General features: G+C 53.3%; 1 protein-coding gene across 6 annotated transcripts in view; it reads right to left on the reverse strand.

Moving 5' to 3' along the window:
• The window catches only part of CDH23 (cadherin related 23), a 419,472-nt gene that overhangs the window by 356,044 nt on the left and 43,730 nt on the right, over positions 1-19,698 (reverse strand). For 5 of the 6 annotated variants that reach the window (XM_025397736.1, XM_025397735.1, XM_025397732.1 and 2 more), the window contains exons 1-2: positions 19,500-19,566; positions 13,030-13,107 (exon numbers count right to left, since the gene is read on the reverse strand). In XM_025397736.1, coding sequence (XP_025253521.1) covers positions 13,030-13,107; positions 19,500-19,566 — 145 coding nt within the window. Of the gene's footprint in view, positions 1-13,029; positions 13,108-19,499; positions 19,572-19,698 lie in introns of those variants that run through there. The other variant, XM_025397731.1, reaches the window with a different exon arrangement.

Genomic DNA, 19,698 nt, shown 5'->3' on the forward strand with positions numbered 1-19,698 from the left:
TAAAGAAGAGCGGACTTGGGAAAGCCCTGCAGACCCTGGACAGCCGCTGTATGAAAAGGAACAGGCTGCCTCCAGGGAGCTCTGGGGCTGGCCAGGGGCAGTAACAGCAGGAGGCAGCCAGCCTGCTAGTAGCAGGTGGGGCTCACTGCCTGGTGAGATGTAGAGTTGCCCACTGCTGCCAGGGCCCACCAGCGCTTGCACCACCTGTTGGCAGGCAGCTGCATCAAGGGGATTCCTGGTCAGGCTGGGAGGTGGGCCCAGGAGCCTCTAGGCCTCTTCCACCTGGAGAGTGAAAATGTCCCTTGGAAGAGTAAGGCATCAAATCACACCACATATTTACGTGGCAGCACAGTGGGCTTTGGCCACATAGAATATCGTTCCTGTCCCCAGGCTGCTTCTCACCTAGTTGGGAAAAGTACTGGCCAACAACAGCACCACCACAGATAATAATAGTTAACTTGTACTAGTGCTTACTATCTGCCAAGCACAGTTTAAAATGCCTGACTTAGCCAGGCACAGTGGCTCATGCCCCCACTTTGGGAGGCCAAAGTGGGAGGACTGCTTGAACTCAGGATTTGAGACCAGCCTCAGCAACACAGGGAGACCCCCACCTCTACAAAAAAATTTAAAAAACAATTAGCCAGGTGTGGTGGCACACACCTGTGGTTCCAGCTACTTGGGAGGCTGAGGTGGGAGGATCACTTGAGCCCAGGAGGTCGAGGTTACAATGAGCTGTGATCTTGCCACTGCACTCCAGCCTGGGTGACAGAGCAAGACCCTATCTCTCTCTCTCTCTCTCTCTCTCTCACACACACACACACACACACACACCCCACACACACGCACACACACACACACCACACACACAAAGCCTTACTTTAATTAACTTACTTAATTCTCACTACAACTCTATTAGTAAATATAGTGTGATCATTTTCCCCAATTCTGAACTGAGTAAACTGGGACAGAGAGAGGTGAAGTAGCTGGTGATACAGTCCATACTTGCTAAAGATGCAAAGCAGTGCTCGTTGGAAGAGGAGGCATTTAAAGATGAATTGCTCAATAAAAACAATGTCCACCATTTGTACAGCTATTTCATTTCTAAAGCTCTTTCATTAGCTCCCTGTGAGGTTGTGCAGGCAAGTATGATCATCTCCATTTCTAGAGGAGGGAAACGAGGTTCAGAGAGGTTAAGGGACTTGCCTGTGGTCACACAGCTAATAAGTGGCAGAACTGGGATTGAAACCCAGGCCTTGTGCCTCCCACTCCATGCACTGTGCTCAGATGTGGAGAGGAGGAAGGGAAGGCACTTGGGTGAGGGGACCTTCAAGGAGATCCTTGCACCAAGGAACAACTTTCCTGGTCATCCAAGCCCTTTCTTGGTCAAGAGCCAACAGAACAACTTGATCTCCTATTCCAGGAAAAGCTGTTGTTGGACAGTCAGGCTCACAGGTCTCCTGAGAGGTGTAAAGAACAGTCAGGACGAGGGGAGTGATGACAAGTTCAAAGTCGGCTCTGCCTGCCCCTGTCTCCTCAGCCAGCTGGAGGGTGTTCAGCTCTTGTAAATTACACCTTTGCCAGTTTCTAGGGAGTCCAAGTGTTCCCGGTTGGCTGCAAGCTCAGCACATCTTCGTCCCAATGGCACAGTTGAGCCAGGCTCATCTGTCAGTCCCCCACCCCTGCAAAGGGGGTGCCTGCTGCCTGGCCACAGCACAGCTGGGTGAGACCCCACCCCCCGTCACTGCTGGTCACTAGAAAAGGCTGTGGACCCAGGAGCAAGCAAGCTGACTAATCTCATATTTTCATCTATTTTCTCCAAAGTCATTTTCAGCACTCTTGCTTGCTCTGCATAGTATATCCAGCAAGGATGTGCATCGTCTGAGAAACAGGGAAGCAAGGGCTGAACAGGGAAACTGACTTGCCCAAGCTCACACGGTTGCATAGGGGCAGAGCCAGGCTTGGGACTCAGGCACTGGCCCCAGTCCAGGGCCTGGTCTCCCAGATCAAGCTGGGCTGGCCAATCTCCCCTCCCTAGGAGCAGCTGCCCCTTCATCCAGTACCTCTCCTGTGTGGACCCTTGGCCACTGAGGCTCTTTCCTAGGTAACAGACTGAGGAAAGACTCTACACAATCCTGGGAGGCAGCATCGCAGGGCAGTAAGAGTGTGGCCATTGGAGACTGAACATGTGGAATTCAAATCCTGACTCTACTGCTTACTGGCTATGGGACCTTGGGAGGCTTGCTGGATCTCTCTGAGCCTGGAACAAGGTGATCGTACTAGAACAGATTTCCTGTCATCACCGTAAGGGTTAAACAAGATCATGCAGGTAACCTAACTAGTAAAACACAGGGGCTAAATAATTACTATTGTTATTTTCATTTTTAACCACAACTTCAAGACACAACACAAACTGCTTGCCCCACAGCTGGTCAGCCTGTTCCATCGCGTCCTTGTGAAATGTCCCCCCTCCAGCTTCAGCCTATCAAAACCCAACCACTCAAGGCCACCTCTACTAGGAAGATTTCTCTGTCCCTACACCCAGGATGAGTTTCTTCCTCCTCAGGGCATTAGCAAGGCTCTTTGGTTCATGCCTCCCACTTGCCTGGTGTGAAGTGGTCATTTACCATTGGTTCTCTTCTCCACTCCAGACTGGAGCTCCTTAAAAGCAAAGACCTACATACAGAATCCCAGATTTGTGGTGAAGTGCACAGGCTTTGGGGTCAGGCGGCAGTAAGTTCAGGTTCAATTTTGTCCCTACACAAGCTGTGTGACCCTGTGTGAGTTACTTAACTTTTCTGAACCTCTGCTCCTCAACTGCAAAATGAGGGTTATAAGACCCACTTTTTTGCTGTTAGTATTCAATGAAGCAATATGTATGAATGACTCATCTAGAGAGATTAAGTATGTAATAAAAGCTAGTCACTATTTCCCCAGTTATCGCTAATGTGCATATCCCTACCCCACCCCGGCACAGCCTGGCACAGGTGTTCAGTGCCTGGCATTAATGGCATGCCCACACGACAGGTGGCACATCATCATTATCATTAGTGTTATTATGGCCGCATCCAAAACACCAGCCCTGCCCCATACCCATACCTGTGTGTTGAGGGGCAGTCTATAGCTGGGGCTGCCACAGGCTCCAGATGTGCCCAGACAGGGACCTCTTGGGAGTGACTGCAGCCCTAAGGACCCCCAGGAGGGCACAGTCTGTTCTATTACCAGGAGGGCCTATGCCGCCCTGGATAACGGCAGAGAGGAAGCAAGGACACAGAAGCACCCAAGCCCTCCCGGGGGTTCTATCAGTCACCCCCTACTCACAGGAGTGAGAGAAAAATCCTCCCTTCTGTGAGGGCACCAAGAGCCCAAGGCCCTGGGCCCCTCGGTTCCAGCACCAATCATCTGGAAAGATACTAGATCACCTCCTTCCTCCAAAACCACAGCCCACTTGCCAACAGTCCCAGGAAGCCTCCAGGCTACCCTCACTTCCCCTCCTTAAGCACTCTAGCCCCAGATCCCAGCAGCTGCGAGGCAGCTGGAGACTTCCCCAAACTTCAATTCCCGAGCTCACAGCCCACCAACCCAAGAGGACGCCCCTTCTTGCCTGGGGCACCAGTGACTGCATGGGCAGAGCCCCTGGAATTCCCTCTGTAGCTGGTGTGTGAAGTCAGGGCAGATGCAATCTGGACCCCAGCAGTAACTCACCAGGGACCCTGGGCAAGCGCCCCATTCTCCACCTCAGTTTCTCCATCTGTGTAACTGTTTGTCTGACAAAGCGGTCACAAACAGTCCAACAGGAGGCCCCTGGGGTTTATCACGGGTCCTCTGATTTAGTATAGAAGTGAACACACAGGTGGAAAATACAGGCTCTTTCACCCCTCACTGCTACCTGTGACTTTAATTTCCACCAAAGATGGTTCTTCTTCCTTAGCACCTGTTACAATCGAACATACTGTATATTTTTTTTCTGTGCTGCTTTCTGTCTGCTCCCCGCTCTAGAATGTCAGTTCCATGAGAACAGGGATTTTTGTCTCCTCTGTTTGCAAGCACAGTACCTGGAACAGTGCCTGATGCATAGAAGACACTCAACAAAACATTTGTTGAATGAATGAATATAAGTATATATGTGCATCTGTCTGTCTACCTATCTATCTATCTAATCTGTCTATCCTAGACTTCTGGGCAAGATTACATTTGCCCAAACAGTTCCACAGCTTAGAAAGGAGTTTAAAAATCATCTTAACTGCAGAAAAAAAAATTAGTGGGAAAGTTGATAAAATTTGCATAAACTGTCATTAACAGTATTACATCAAAGTCATTTTTGTGGTTTCCATAATTGTATTACAGTTATGCAAGATGTGAACACTATGGAGAGCTGGGTGAAGGGTATATGGGAACGCTGTACAATTTTCAACTTTTTTGTAAGTCTAAAATTATTTCAAAATAAAAAGTTTAAAAATAAAATAAAGGGCCAGGTGCAGTGGCTCATGCCTATAATCCCAGTGCTTTGGAAGGCCAAGGCAGGAGGATTGCTTAAAGCCAGGAGTTCAAGACTAGGCTGGGCAACATAGCAAGACTCCTGTCTCACACACACAAAAATTAAAAATTAGCCAGGTGTTGCTGCATGAGCATGTAATCAGCTGCTTGAGAGGCTGAGGTGGGAGGATCACTTGAGTCCAGAAGTTCCAGGCTGCAGTGAGCCATGACTGCGCCACTGCACTCCAGCCTGGGCAACAGAGTGGCACCCTGTTTCTAAAACAAATAATAACATAAAATTTAAAAAGTATTTATTTTAATATGTATTAGGAAAAGAGAGTCAGCATCTCAGCCCTGAGATTTCACTCTGATGGTACAAAATGGACATCTGTCTCTCTATGCAGGTGCTGTGTCCAGTTCCACCCCTCCTCTTTTTGGAGACTCTCCCATTGGGCGTAGCTGGGAGGGGCAGACCCTCACTATCGCCTGCCCCTTTGCAGCCTGAGCACAGACACATGCTCAAGTTGGCTTGGCCACCTGGACACTGCTGTCCATGCCATGAGTGGTAGAATTCATTCAGGGTGACAGCAGTGACCGGCTGGACAGATTAGCCAATTTCCAGTCTAGGTCCTTTCGTTGTCAATTCCAAGAGCCTCCAGCAGCCTTCCAATAGAATGGACAGCCAGAGGAGGTTTCTCCAGCGGGCAACCAGGAAGTTTGTCTGACACATTAAAGTTTCCTTTTAAAAATATGTTTATAGGAGCTTAAAAGCAAGCGAGCGATTTTAAATTACAGCTTGGATTTCTAAGCACTTGCTATGGGCCAGACATAGTTCTAAGGGTTTTACAATTTGCTTGCTTCATATCCACGTAAACCCAAAGAGGTAAACTGAACGTTGTTCCCATTTTGCAGAAGAGGAAAGTGAGGCACACTGCTAGTAAGAGGCAGAGCTGGGATTCACACCCAGGCAGTCTGGGCCTCACTTTCTCCATCTTCATAATGGGAGTGTTTGATGAAAACAGTGGCTCTCAAACTACAAGTCCATCCTGGGCCCTCTGAGGACGCTTCAGGTTAGGGTGAAGGCAAAGGTGGACAATACAGGCTGTTACACCCCCACTGTCTACCTCCCACCTTAACTCCAACCAAAGATGATTATTTCTTCTGGGCACTTATGATTGTCTAATACACCCTATATTTTTTTTCGTAGAGCTGATATCTACCAGGCTATACCACCTCTGCGAACACAGTAGGCAGAAAAGCCCCAACTATGCAGACAGCACACACCCAACTGATGTCCGGGAGCCACTGGACTCCTCCCATCTCCATCCCTCTAAGCTCCACAGTTCCTGTGGCTTTGCCACCAGCCCTCGCCGAGGGACAGCTCTGGGGTACCATGACCCCTCTTGCCTGTGTCAATCTTAAGCAACCTTCTGGTTAAGAGAAAAATAATTCTCCCACTGTGGTTCTCCACCCTCTCCCAAGAATGCTTCTCCTCTTTAAAGGGACATTGGGAGGAGGTTCCAGGGAGGAGGGACAGTCCTTTCTGGAGCACCAGGGCTAAAACGAGTCCCGGAAAAGTCCTCGATGCCTCCCAGACTCCTCTCTCACCTATGCCTCGGTGCCTGCCAGCGTCAATGCTCATCACCCTTGAGCGTCGGCTGCCCACACAGCGCACCATCCGCCCTCCCTGGCCTCCCACTCTGCTCCACAGGGGCTGCTCCTGCGGGGAGGTGCCGGCCTGCTTGCAGGCACACCGCTCCTCTGTCTGCTGAGACTGCTGACGCGGGGTCAGCCCACCTGAAAATTGCTCTCCCTGGGTCCAGACGAAACAGCTGGGCATTGATGGAGTTTGGAGAGAAATTAATCAGCGCCAACTGGCAGCAGTGCCAGGCGCTGCCTGGGACCAATCCATCCTAATGAATCCCGGGTTCCCACCTTAATGGCTCCTGACAAGACTAATTTACTCGTGTAGGTGATTAGCATGGCATTATCACCTTAATTGTGGCTCAAGACGCTTTTGGGGTGCTGGGGGTTCTGGCAGGGGAAGTCAGCTCCATGTGTACCAACCTCAGTGACCAAAGGAGGGACAGGGAGGCAAGGGGAGGGGACCCAGCAGGACATCTGACATCCACTCATCCATCCACTCATCCACCAAGCAGTTGCTGAGGCCCCCTTTGTGCCAGGCACCATGCTTGGCACAGAGATGGAGGCCCAGCTTGTTCTTCTGTCAAATGCAGATCATGCCATCTCTCCAGGACAGTCACTGCAAGTTCTAACAGGAGGCCAAGCACTTGAAGTGCCTAATAGAGGCTCAGGCGGGAGGCTGGCTGTCAACAAACCATAGCTCACATGAGCTCTCCACGGTCTTGTATGATACAGAGACGCTAAAATCACCATTAATTATAATGTCAACATTAATAAGATTAATCAGTAAAAATTAATAGTCCAATGGGGAGTTCCACACAAATAGCCACGCTACAGCATACTGAGGGCTTTCACAGATGCAGACAAAGCCAGCAGAAGGGCGGGCCAGGGAGGCTTCGGAAGCCTGTAAGCACAAGGGACATCTGAGCTGCAGCTTGAAAGAGGAGCAGGACTTTGCCAGGCAGGAAAGGGAAAGGCCACCCCTGGCCAAGGAAACAGCATGATGAGGGCACGGCAGTGGGACAGAGTGCCAGGTGTCGATGCTGGGGGGCAGGGTGTCTGTGGAGAGTGGGGGCGACTCGCTGAGATAAAGAGCTCCACTTCTTCCTGCAGGCACTCGGGAGGCTTCTGGCTGTGGGCGGTTACCACTGTGACAGGAACCCTGCCCCCTCCAGGGCATGGGGTATGAAGGTGGTGGCCAAGGTGCAGGGCCTCGATGCCCTCCAGGATCCCTGCGAGTCCCCCTTGATCAACTTGGTGTCTCCAAAACAGGTTTCATGCTGCCACCTCTGCATTCCTCCCCCAGGGCCAGCCACGGCTCAGGGCCCCAAGGGTCCCCAGCAAATATTCTACATACAGCTCAGGCGGGCAGCTGGGATGGTAAAAACAGGACCCCGGCACAGCACGGGCCTTGCCATTCACAAGCATAGGCACGTACAGCGTCTGTGCCATCTGCAGGAAAGTGCTCTCCTGGGCCCACTCCCTGGGCAGTCATCCCCATCGCCACCAACACCTCGCTCCTGACAAGCCCCAGAGAGAGGAGTGCCTGCCTGAGCCTCCAGGAGGGATGGTGATCGGGACTTGGAGCCAGGCCCCGGGTCCTGCCTTGGAAGATTCCCCTACATGCTCACCAAGTCCAGACATGCACTCCTTCCCTAAGTTCCGGGCACACACCAGGGCAGGGCTGGGCTCTGGGACACAGTGATGGCCAGGCCACCCGGAGGCATTCACAGACCAAGAGGGGAGCCAGAAGAGCAACTGAGTAACAGCAGCATCTCCATGGGGCTAACAGAGAGGATGGCCGGGCCCCGGAAAAAGCAAAGGGAGCAGCACTTAACCCCCAATGGGGAGACCCAGGAAGGCCACCCAGAGGCAGTGGCATCTGAAAGAACCTGGTAAGCGCAGGCTCATAATGTTCCAGGCAGCAGGAACAACAGCTGCAAAGGCCGTGAAGTGGGAACTTGCCTTTCACACTTAGGGAATAGAGGGAGACCAGCACAGATGAAGTAGAGCTGGCGAGGGGGATAGCGGGGTGGGGGTGAGGTCTGACAGGTGGCAGGTGCTGGGCTGCAAACAGCCTGGATGCCGTTGAAGAACACGGGCTTTTACTCCATGTGGGAAGGAGGGACTTGAGCAGGCCTTGGAGCAGGCTCTGCCTCAGGCTGGGCAGGGCCATCCACAGCTGGGATAAAAAAGGCCACAGCTTGGGTGAGGGTAGTCAGGGAGAACACTGAGACCTGAAGAAGCTGCTGGGGTAACTGGGCTTGGACCTCGGTGATGGGAGTGGAAGGGCCGAGAGGTGAGAAGATTCTGGGATGATCTTGGAGACTGAGCCAACAGGATGCCCTGAGGGATGGGAGGGGAGGGGAGGGAGAAAGAGAGGCACAGGAATGAGTCCCAGCTTTCGGCCTGGGCAATTGGCAGGATGGAGCCGCAGCTGAGATGGGGAAGGCTGCTGGTGAGGCAGGGGTTTGGGGGAGGTCAGGAGTCCAGCTTTGGACAAGCTGAGGATGAAGATGTCCCTTTAGACACCAGGCAGAAATGTTGAGTAGAGAGGTGGCTACAGGAGTCTAGAGTCTTCCCTGAGGAGTGGCCCAGGCAGAAAATGTAAAGCTAGGAGTTGTCAGCATATAGGTAGTGTCCAAACCAGGAGGCTAGATGGGACCACCATGGGAATGAGAATGAGGAGAGGAGAGACAAGAGCTGAGCCCTGGGGCCCTCCAATGCTAAGAGGTGCAGGAGGAACCAAAAGAGAGGCTGGAAAGGGGAGGGTGGTATCCTGGAGGAGAAAAAGATCAACCAATTGAAGGCCACAAGGTCTGGGAAGAAACGATGGGATTTAGCAACACAGAGGCTGTTGGTGATCTTGACATCAGCAAGGCTGGTGGGGCATTTCAAGTAGATTCAGGGCCAGGCACGGTGGCTCACGCCTGTAATCCTAGCACTTTGGGAGGCTGAGGCAGGAGAATCACTGGAACTTAGGAGGCGGAGGCTGCAGTGAGCCAAGATTGCGCCACTGCACTCCAGCCTGGGTGACAGAGTGAGACTCCATCTCAAAAAAAAAAAAAAGTAGATTCAGGTGGTAAGCGGCACCCCTGCAGCACCTGTCCCTCATGCTAAAGGTGTCATGTGACCATTCAGGGCTGATAACCAGGGCCAAGGTGTGGGTGAGGCCAACCAGCCTGACCAGGGACTGAGCTGCTGATCTGCCCTCGCGCCACTCCACCCATTCCAGGCTCTGCTGCCAACAACTGATGTTCACATCTGGAGCAAGACATGCAGGGACGCGGGGCCCTGTCTGGGGAAGCAGGGCGATGTGAACAGACCAGGAGAAGGCAGCACTAGTTAATGACTTCATTTGGCTTCTGTCTTCTCCGGCTGGTAGACGGTCTTCAAAAAGAACATTACACAGAGGGAATTGGAGCCTGAGATAGGTGAGGAGATAATAGTGAACACGCAGTCTCTGTGAGGGATTTCAGATGGCCATGCTGTGCCCTCCCATTCTGCTCCCAGGCCACTGGCCCCCTGATGGAACGCAGGCAAGAGCATATAAAATGACAAGGCTCAGAAGGTTGGGGGTGGATAAAAGTCTCAGTCTCTAACCCAGGAGAACACATTCACAGAAGCTACACACAGATAGACCCTGTAGCCCAACTCTACCTCTGATTCTTAAAAGGAATTTTTTAAATGAATTAATGCATAAAAACACTTAGGACACTGCCTTGAACAGTCAATAAATGCTGTTGTTATAATAATTTATGTTATGTGTATATATAGTATGTCGTATATGTTATATTATCATTTTTAATCTATGAGGCTCCAGCAATCAGAATTAGACCCAATGGGTAGTTCCAGGGAGGCAGGTTTCCTGTTACTCTTAGGAAGAATTTTTTCTTCCTGGAACCGTCCCACAGCACAGAGTGAGCTGCCTCGTAGGCCCATGAACTGACCATCACTGGGTGTCTAAAGAGAAACCAGGTAATGAGGCCTCGAGCTGGAAGTTCGATCTGCCTACAACTCTGACCTCTGGTGAGCTGACACGTTCAGCCTGGGTTGGGCTCTGCCTCTTGCCCTGGCACTGAGCACCACCCTGGATCCAGCTTATCTGTGTGTTTGTCCGCCCTGAAAGCCCATGGCTAGTAGGACAGCCCAACCCGCCATCCCTGGGCCACACACGGGCCTCCCTTTAGTAACAATGAAACATTCCCAGGTTGGAAGCTTTGGAGGCGGTGGTATTGTATGTAAACTTCCCAACAGTCCAGTGAGGGGACTATCCCATCCCCATTTTGGAGACTGGAACTCTGAGTCAAAGAGTGAATGGTTCGTGAGAGCCAAGTCTTAAAGTTAAGTCTCTAGACCACCCCACTCCCCACGGCAGGCAAAAGGCCAGTCCCCTGAACAAGTTGTTTCAACCTCCCCCTCTCCCTAGCCTGCTGGTGGGAGGCCTGCACCCATGAAGCCCACCACGTCCATGTGAGTCCATACCCACCATCTGCTTGGCCCAGGGCCAAGTGGGTGCCAACACCCAGCAGACGGCTCCAGGCTGGTCTCCTCTGAAGACCTGGAAACAACTGGAGCCAGCCAGGCTGCCCCAGCCAAAGTCCACTGGGTTTATCTTTCCAATGCCCACTCATTGTTGAAATGAGGAGATAGAGGCCCAGAGAGGTACAGTGCTGTGCCCAAGGTCACACAGCGAGAAACAGATGTTGGGCTCCTAACTTTCAGGTGAAAGCTGTGCTGCTCCCATACTGATGCAAAAGGAAGGGAAGAGGCTGGGAGGGCACTGAGCCAGCTCCGCACCCACCCCCTGCCTAGAGAGATGAGCACAGCTATCTTCCAGCTCACTGAGCCCCCTCTCAATCCTATGGCACCCTGGAGTCAGGGATCAATCCCCATGGTACTAGACAGCCACCCTGCTGTGACTGCCAAGTGCAGCCTTAACAGGGCTTGAGGCCTGGAAGCTGCTCCTGGAGGCCGATCGATGCTGGATTTTGCAAAAGACAATCAAGAGTCAGAGCTGAAGGCAGCAGGAGAAGGGCCTGCTGGAGGGCTGGCCACTTGGGCATCCAGCCCAGGCTTGTCACCATCAGCACAGGTCACGCAATGCCCACACCTCCACAACCCATCCCAATACATAGGCCTCTGAGGACCCCATGCTCAGAACCTGGCATGCAAGTCACAGATGTAGGGGCAGAGTGGGGACAACTCACTTGAGAGGGGCCTTCACTTCCCCCAGCTGGCAGCAGGGTCAGTTAGTGGCTGGCCACACCTCTGCCTCAGTGGCCCACCTGCCCCAAATATATCCCTCCACCACAAAGGGATCTCCCAGAGGTTGAGATTTAAATGGACATGAATGATGATAAACGCTGCTAACAGCACATCCATCTGCCTAGACACACGCACTGTGTGCTGCTCTGTTGGTTCCATGCCAGCCCCACCCCAGGTCTGGGTGGAGAGAGGAGTCACAGGTGAATTCCACCCAAAGAACACAAGTGTGTTACAAGTCCAGTCGCCCACAAATATCGCCCAACCCAATCCAGAGGGGAGCAAACAGCTTGGCAGGGTCCCCAAGGGATGTGGGTACACTCTCTACCCTCAGAAAGGGTCTCTGCCTATGAGAGGGCATTCCAAAAAGGCAGGAACCTTCTTCCTGGGGAGCCCTCAAACACCCAGATCTCCAAACCTTAACCCCAAATGTAGCCTTACAACACGGATCTGTCACCAAAGTAGTAGCCGGTTTCCACAGAGGGCCCCCCACAGCCCCCATGAACAAAGCGCTGCTGGGCCATGGGGACAATCCCCACAGCAAACAGCCAGATGCACACCTGCTGTGCCCAGCACCCCCTGAAAAAAAAGCCTCCATCAGGGAGAGTGAGAGGCGCTGCTCACAGGCCCCCACTGACAGCAGGGGAGAGTCTGGGTCCGCGTAAGGCACCCCACTTCAGCAGAGATCGTTGACAAATTATGCATCCACTCTACCAAACACCTACACTGGGTTTTATATGAAAGAGTGTGTACATGACCTATCAGGTGAGCATCTCAATATCCCGCCCCACTCTGAGCCATCATGCCTCATTTTCAAGTTCAAGTGATGCTCCCTAAAGACGCACCATGCTGACCCCTGACGCACTCGGCCTCCGGCACACAGCCACGCCTTTGCACATGTAGAGCAGGCAGACCTGAGAGTGAGAAGCCCCAGATGATAGGCACTTTCCCTAAAGTGACACCAGCGAGAATGACATGACAGAGGAGGACTGTCGGTGGAGGTGGGCAGGCCCTTTTCAGGTCAGGTGCTGCTGGTTGGCTGCCTGCACACGGGCACAGGTGCCTTCCCATCAGCACAGCTATAAGACAGCTCCTGCAATTCAGCCTGAGAAGCTTCTGGGTCCTAAGAACTGAGCTAGGACCATGGGGCACCATGGGGCCCCTAGGAGGCAGGCCCTCAGTAGGGGGCCAGACACTGGGACGGACCTGAGTGATGGGGCAACGGGCCGAGCATCAAGATGTTTATAATCACCCCCTAGTTCATGTTTTTTCTCATGCCAAAACCAGGCAAACTCGATGCAGAAAACTTAGTAATCATAGAAAAGTGCAAAAGGCCACAAAACACAGTCCACAACAGCTGCCACTTCAAATATTCACAAGGCCTTCAAGTGCAAGAGGAATTCCAACTAGTGCGGGAGTGGAGCATCTGAGGCTCAATGTGATAAACCATTTGATGTTCAGAGCTTCCCTCTGTGGGACTGAGTACCCCGTCCCTGGAGGCATCCTAGTGGGGGCCTCTCTGAATACCATGGAAAATACTCCAAAATCAGGTGGAAGATGACCTCAACCTATAAGATTCCCTTCATTTGTGGGAAGGGATTGCACCCCAGGCTAGCCGCACGCCCACCAGCCCGTGTCCCCACTCACCCACAGGCGTGTCCTCGCTGATCAGCAGGTATGTATCAAAGAAGTGGTTGGTGAAGAAGGGCAGCCGGTTCACCTGGCCTGGAAGTCAGAGGACAATAGCATCAGCCAAGTACCCCCCATCAGCTTTACACACTCTATAAGGTGACACAGGGTGAGGGCTGCAGTGGGCACTGAGCCTGTGTCCATGGCCATGGTCAACTTCCCAGGACCCTGGAAGTCACTATCCTGCCTCAGGGCAAGTGAGGGACAATGCCAGTAGGTCGGCAGGCACCTGTCAGGTGTGTGGTGAGTGAGGCCGCCTGCCACAGGTGCCTGCTGAGCATGGCCACATGGAGCAAGCATATGACAGGGGCTCCCCAGGCAAAAGACAGGATTTAGAAGCCTCTGTATGAAAAAAATTAGTATAAAATAGCTCATTGATCTTTTATATTGATTATATATTAAAACGATTATATTTTGGATATATTGGATCAAGTAAAATATATGATTAAAATGAATTTCACCTGTTTCTTTTTACTTTTCTGATTATTATTTTTTTAAGACAAAGTCTCACTCTGTCACCTAGGCTGAAGAGCAGCAGTGTGATCACGGCTCACTGCAGGCCTGACCACCCAGACTAAAGCAATTTTCCCACCGCAGCCTCCCAATTAGCTGGGACCAGAGGCATGCTCCAGGCCAGGCTATTTTATTTTATCTTATTTTATTGTATAGATGCGTTGGGGAGGGTCTTACTATGTTGCCCAGGCTGGTCTCCAATTCCTGGGCTCAAGCAGTCCTCCTGCCTCGTCCTCCTAAAGTGCTGAGATTACAGGCATGAGCCACCACACCTGGTCTCTTTTTACTATTCTACTGTGGCTCTTAGAACATTTAAAATCACATGTGGCTTGCATTGTCTTTCTATTGGGCAGCGTGGCTCTAGCAGAATATGAGCTCTGCAAGGACAAGGCTTGGTTGACGGCTGGAACCCCAGTGCCCAGAACAGGGCCTGACACTTAGATGGCCCATAGGATGATCTGGTATGTACAGGAATAGCCAGCTGATCCCACAGAATAATAACAATGATGATAACAGCTGCCATCTCAGGAACCCCTTCTCTGTGCCAGCTATTTAAACCACCTCACTCAATCCTGATGGCAAGGCAGGGGAAAATGAGAACTCCAGGGGATAAGTAACATGCCTTGCTTACACAGCTGGCAAGTGGCAGTGGCCATCCAGGAAGCCAGACCCCAAAGCTCGTGCTGTTAACCATGTGCTGCTCTGTGATGGCTTCAGAGGGGGCTGGGGCTGGAGGCGGTCAGGGTGATACCCACATGGGCTGGGGAGCTTAGCACCTATGAGAAGCCCCCACTCGAAGCTTCCCTGAGGCTGACTCCCCCTGTCTCCCCGGCTTCTCCTAGGGGCCTTCAGTTGGCAAGTGAGGGCACTTCCCCTCGGTCCCTGCCAACCAGAAGGCAGCTGGTTTAGCTGGAAGTGGGATTGTCATTGTGCAGCACCTGCCATCGGGGGCACCGGCTTAGCCCTCCAGGGGCCCTGAGCATGGGCATATGGGGCAGCTCTCTCTCCCTCCCTTTCTGCTGACCCGGGCTCCCTCAGAGCAGTGCCAGGCTCCCAGAGGGTGAGAAGGCTGGCATCTGGGTATGGCACTTCCTCCTCCAGCCCAAGATGCCTCCTAGTTGGGACCAGGCAGAGCTGGGAGACTCTGGCCTCTTTTCCTCCTCCCCACCTCGATGTGCTCAGGCAGACAAGCTGATGCCATTTCTAGTCCGTCATTCTGCCCTCTCTCACTTCCTGGCCAGGACCGATGGCCCTTCTGCCTTCATTTGCCAAATTCCTATTCACCCTTCAAATCTCATTTCCATTGGCCCTTCTTCCAGGAAGCCCTCCCCAACCACCCCAAATACTCACATGCACCCATGAACACACCTCCCCACTCTCATGTCAGGAGCACAACAGCCTCAGATAGAGGCAGTGGTCAAGGGCCTCACCTTTTTTGAAACCCCCCTGTGCCTCTTTCTAGCCATATGACTATCCTATGTCTCAGTTTACCCATGTGTAAAACAGCCATAACAATAGGACTTCATGGCTAACCTGAGGATTAAATGAGACGACATACACAAAGTGCTTAGCGCTGTGCCGCTGGCACACAGCAAGTACTCCATAAATGGTAGCCAGTATTAACATTGGTATTAATAAAGATGCCGCCTTTGCAGCCCACTGGAAGGCTTTTGATCCCTGCCGGGGGCCTTGGGCTCAGGATACAGGAGAGCAGGACGCAGCCCAGCCGAGGTAGATGAGTGCCCAGAGAACTCAATAGCTGGTTTGGGCTGGTGAGGCTAGGAAACCAGTGAGGAAAAATAAAATCACCTGCAGTGGCATCGTTCGCTTTTAAATTTTACTTTACAGGGCCTGCTGATAATCAGTGGCTGGGAGCTCTGCACGGGCAGCTAGGCAGACTCGGGGACGTGGGTGGCCTGCCACATAACAAGCAGTTCCCGTGTTCCCAGAGCAGGCCCACCACAGGCGGGGCAGACAGGTGACTTATTCTCAAAGCCGCTGTTAAAGCGCAATAGCTGTGTGCTCAGGAGCTTTGGGGCCTCCAGCGACGCGGGAATGTAAGTGGATGTGGAAGGGGAGGGGTGGGGGTGATTTCTTCGGGGGAAGGAGAATCCCAGCTTCCCAAGTGTAGGACCCCTTGCTCTGTCTCAGGCCCCACATGGCCCACCCCATTGTGGGTCGGTGGCTTGTGAGCGCTGCCCTGAGCCCTCTCCCACCCTCTCTCACCCTCCCCGCCACCCCCACTGCCATTCCCCAATTAGAGCCTGCAAAGGTAGACCAGGCAGGCATGTGCCTGCTTTACTTAGTTCCAGCACCCTAAGGGGCCTTAGGGGAGAGGGGAGAGAAGGGCGCAGAGAGGGCACAGCGTTCCAGCTGCCTGCTGAATGACAAGAATTTCCTACACACAGGGGTAAACACAGGCTGGGTGGTGGCATGGAGGTGCCATCCAGGGGACCTGATCTGGGACTGAAGGGACGTCGGTGTGCTTGTATGGGGAAGGTCCCCACTGGATCACGGCGGCCCAAGCCAGGAAGCATGAACTTCTCTCTGAATTGCGGGGTGGGGGTTCCTCTGAGGGCATGAAGAACCCAGTCAAGTGGAGGGTCCAGATTCCAGCCAGGCCAGCCTGAGTCCATGCCTTGGCTGCCTCCCCAGACCTCGGGGCAGGGGTGGGGGCTGAAGGCGCAGTGGCTGTACTGAGATTCCGGCTGGAGAGAGCATCAGAGTCCCCCTGCCAGTCGTCTCTTGACAAGGAAGGCGCACTAGACAGGGAGTGCAGGGATAAATTCAAGGAGTCAGGGATTTTGCGTGCTCTGCCACTGCTGCTGGGGAGCTTAGGCAGATCCCTCTCCTTCTGCCTCGCCCTCTGCCCCATTTTCCAGCCTCAGGATGGGGACAAAAAGCTCTGCCCTGCGCTCCAGTCCTGCCTCCCAGCCACAGGTGTCCTGTGCACCTTGGTCACTGTTGGGGTGGCTGCAGCGTGGCCCACAGGAGCCCCAGGGGACAGGAGCCTGACATGGTGTCAGGTGGGGAAGCCAGGTGGCCTCATGGTCAGGCGCATGGGTCCCCACCCAGCACCTGGGGACCGAAGGAGTGACCCAGCAGGATCCTCGCTGGCTGGTCAGTCTAGGATGGGATGGGGCGGGCCTGCCCAGGCCTTCGCTTCCTGCCTCCCCAACCAGCCCATGGATGAAGGAGAATTGCTAGAGTACATTGAGGCCAGAGGGGAGAAGGGCAGGAGGCTTGAAAGAGAGAAGACAGGCTGGCAAGGGGTTTTGACAGCCCTGAGCCCTACCCATCTCTGACTACCAGGGAGGGGAGGAGAGATCAGCTGGGGCGACGGGGTCAGGTGGAAGCAAAGTGGCGAGGGCAGTGTGGTCTGGTCTGGGGCACAAGTGAAGGGCTAGGTCGGGGCGGGTGTCTAGAGGGTGGCCTGAGAAGGTGATTCAGTCACCCACTCTCCCCCAGTCCCTAAAGTCAGCCACTGCCCCAGCAGGCCAAAGGAATAGCACTGGCTGCTTCAGATAGGGACCAGGAAGAGGGGACTATGCTAAGCAATGAGAGAGAAAGGGACCCTTGTGCGTATGGCAAGCACATAGTCCACATGCAGGCTGACCACACGCGTTTTGGCATAGAATTGCTAGATGACCTTGGGCAACTTGCTTAGCTTCTCTGTGCCCCATTTTGCTCCCCTTAGAGAAAGATTACTTCTGATAATAAAGGAGCCAACGCTTAATAAGCACTTATTCTGTGCCAGTCAGTATTCTAAGTGCTTGATGTATAGATTAATCTATTTGATCATTTCGACGACCAGAGAAGGAAAGTCCTATTATCGTTCCCATTTTAAAGACAAGGAAATTAAAGCACAGCAAGGTTAAGACACTCGCCCAAGGGACCCCTTGGCTGAAGTGGGACTGGAAGACAGGAGGTCAGCTCTGACTGTACGCTCTGTTCTTGTTCTCACCCTGAATGCATGAAGCATCTTTCATCTGGAGAGCTCAAGGGGAGACTGCCATGTCTCACAGGGGAAGGCAGCTGAGGGCTTAGCACCTGCTATATTTCTACTGATGTATTTTTTTTTCTTTTTTCATTTTTTGAGACAGAGTCTCGCTCTGTCACCCAGGCTGGAGTGCAATGGCACGATCTCAGCTCAGTGCAATCTCCGCCTCCTGGGTTCCAGCAATCCTTGTGCCTCAGCCTCCCAAGTAGCTAGGACTACAAGTGTGCACCACCACCATGCCCAGCTAATTTTTGTATTTTTATTAGAGTTGGGGTTGTGCCATGTTGGCCATGCTGGTCTTGAACTCCTGATCTCAAGCGATCCTCCCACCTCGGCCTCTCAAAGTGCTGGGATTACAGGCAAGAGCCACCGTGCCAGGCCAAGTGTATTTCTTTTTAACAGATGAAGAAAGTGAGTGGAACGGAATGGGGGAGGGGGGTGGGTCCCAGGTGGCAGAGTCCCCAGGGAGGCTGAAGAAAGTGTCCTGATTCCCACCGTCCAGTGAACATGGAGGTCAGGGCTGCTTTCAGGCGCCCCTGATTAAAGCCTCCCACGTGGGGCGGGGGGAGCAGGGTTGGAGGGGTGATATCCTGACAGAAGCCCGCATGGAGGATAAGAGACCCCTGCTTTGTACAGCCTTGGGCCAGTACTTCTCCAGGGTTCGGTGTCTCCTCTGTAAAATGTGCTGGGAGTTAAGAAAACGCCTGAGGCTGTCTTGCACTCTGAGAGTCTTTGAGACTGTGCTGTGCTCCTCGGTTGCCTGGATGGGAGTGAGCTCCCCACCACAGGGGGGATTCCAGTAGGGATCCCTCCAAACATGGAGGCAAGGAGAGGGGATCCTCGAGGGATACTCAGGCTGCAGGACGCTAGCAACACTCCAACAAGCACGAGCCTGCAGCGGCCTCCAGAGACTCCGCCTGGCTCCCTGCAGAGGGAGAAGGAGCTGGCCCCCCATAGGAATGTGTGTGCGTGTGTCACCAGGTACACGGTGCCCACGGCTCTTCTCTGGGGATGCCATGGCCCCCGGGGATGCCACGTCAGGCGTGCCTGCTCTCCTGGCCTGCCTTCAGTGCAGCCCAGGACTGCTTTGCTCCCCACCACCTGCTGTCCAGGGGCCAAGCGAGAAGCGAATGCCCAGGCCTCTTCTAGCCTCCTCCATGGGCTCTGGAGCTGGCACTCAGAGCGGGCTGCTGCAAGGCCAGGAAAGGAGGGCAGAGGGGAAGCCTCCCGGCTGCGATTCCTTTGCTCAGACTATGCTCTCCAGCAGGATGCCCTTCTTCCTGCTCACCTAGTTTAAAACTACTTCTTGGTCTTCACAGCCAGATCAAATGCTGACCCTTCTGGCTGGGTTTCTGCTGTCCCCTCAGGCCCAGTTCATCTTTTCTTCTGATGGACGTCCCTGGAGCCGCGCCCATCCTTCATTACCACTCTATTCACCCTGCAGTATAGGAAATCCTGCGTGTGTCTTTCTCCCCTGCCAGGCTCTGAACTTCGAGAATAAGTTATTTCCTCCATTCCCCCAGAGCTGGATGCAGTAGGTCACACACGGTGCAAATAGTAGGTGCTCAGAACACAGCCGTGGAACTGAACAGAGCTGTGGCCAGTCTCTGCACCCCAGGAGGAGGACGGTTTGCGGTCACAGGTGCCTCCTTCCCTGAGAGCTCACGTATTTCTCAAGGCTCCTCCCATTCCCTCTTGTGTCCCAGGCTTTGGGGACAGCTGGTATTTTCAGCCCTGTGAGAGCTGCAGAAGGCAACCGAGGCCCAGAGAGAGAAGTATGTGCCTCAGTCCCACAGTAAGGCAGTGTCTCCAGAGTCCCAGAGCACAAAGCTGAACCACCAGCCCCAACACCCTCCAGCCTGGCCTCCCGTGCGGAGGCTGCCCGTGGAGTAGACACAGGGAGGACTGGACTTACCCCAGCATCCAGAGATCAGCACCAAAAGCCAGGCCACGTGGCAGCTGGTAGCAACATGGCACCCCATGGCTCCTGGGGACACAAAGAAGGAGAAGAGGATGAGAAGCCTCCTGGGCAGCAGGGGGTCTGCTCCTCAGCCCCTCCCACCTCTGCAGCTCCAGAGAGAACTGGGGCTTGGAAGGGAGAAGGAATCAAGTCA

Source organism: Theropithecus gelada, chromosome 9 (genome assembly GCF_003255815.1).
Source record: "Theropithecus gelada isolate Dixy chromosome 9, Tgel_1.0, whole genome shotgun sequence".
NCBI lineage: Eukaryota > Metazoa > Chordata > Mammalia > Primates > Cercopithecidae > Theropithecus > Theropithecus gelada.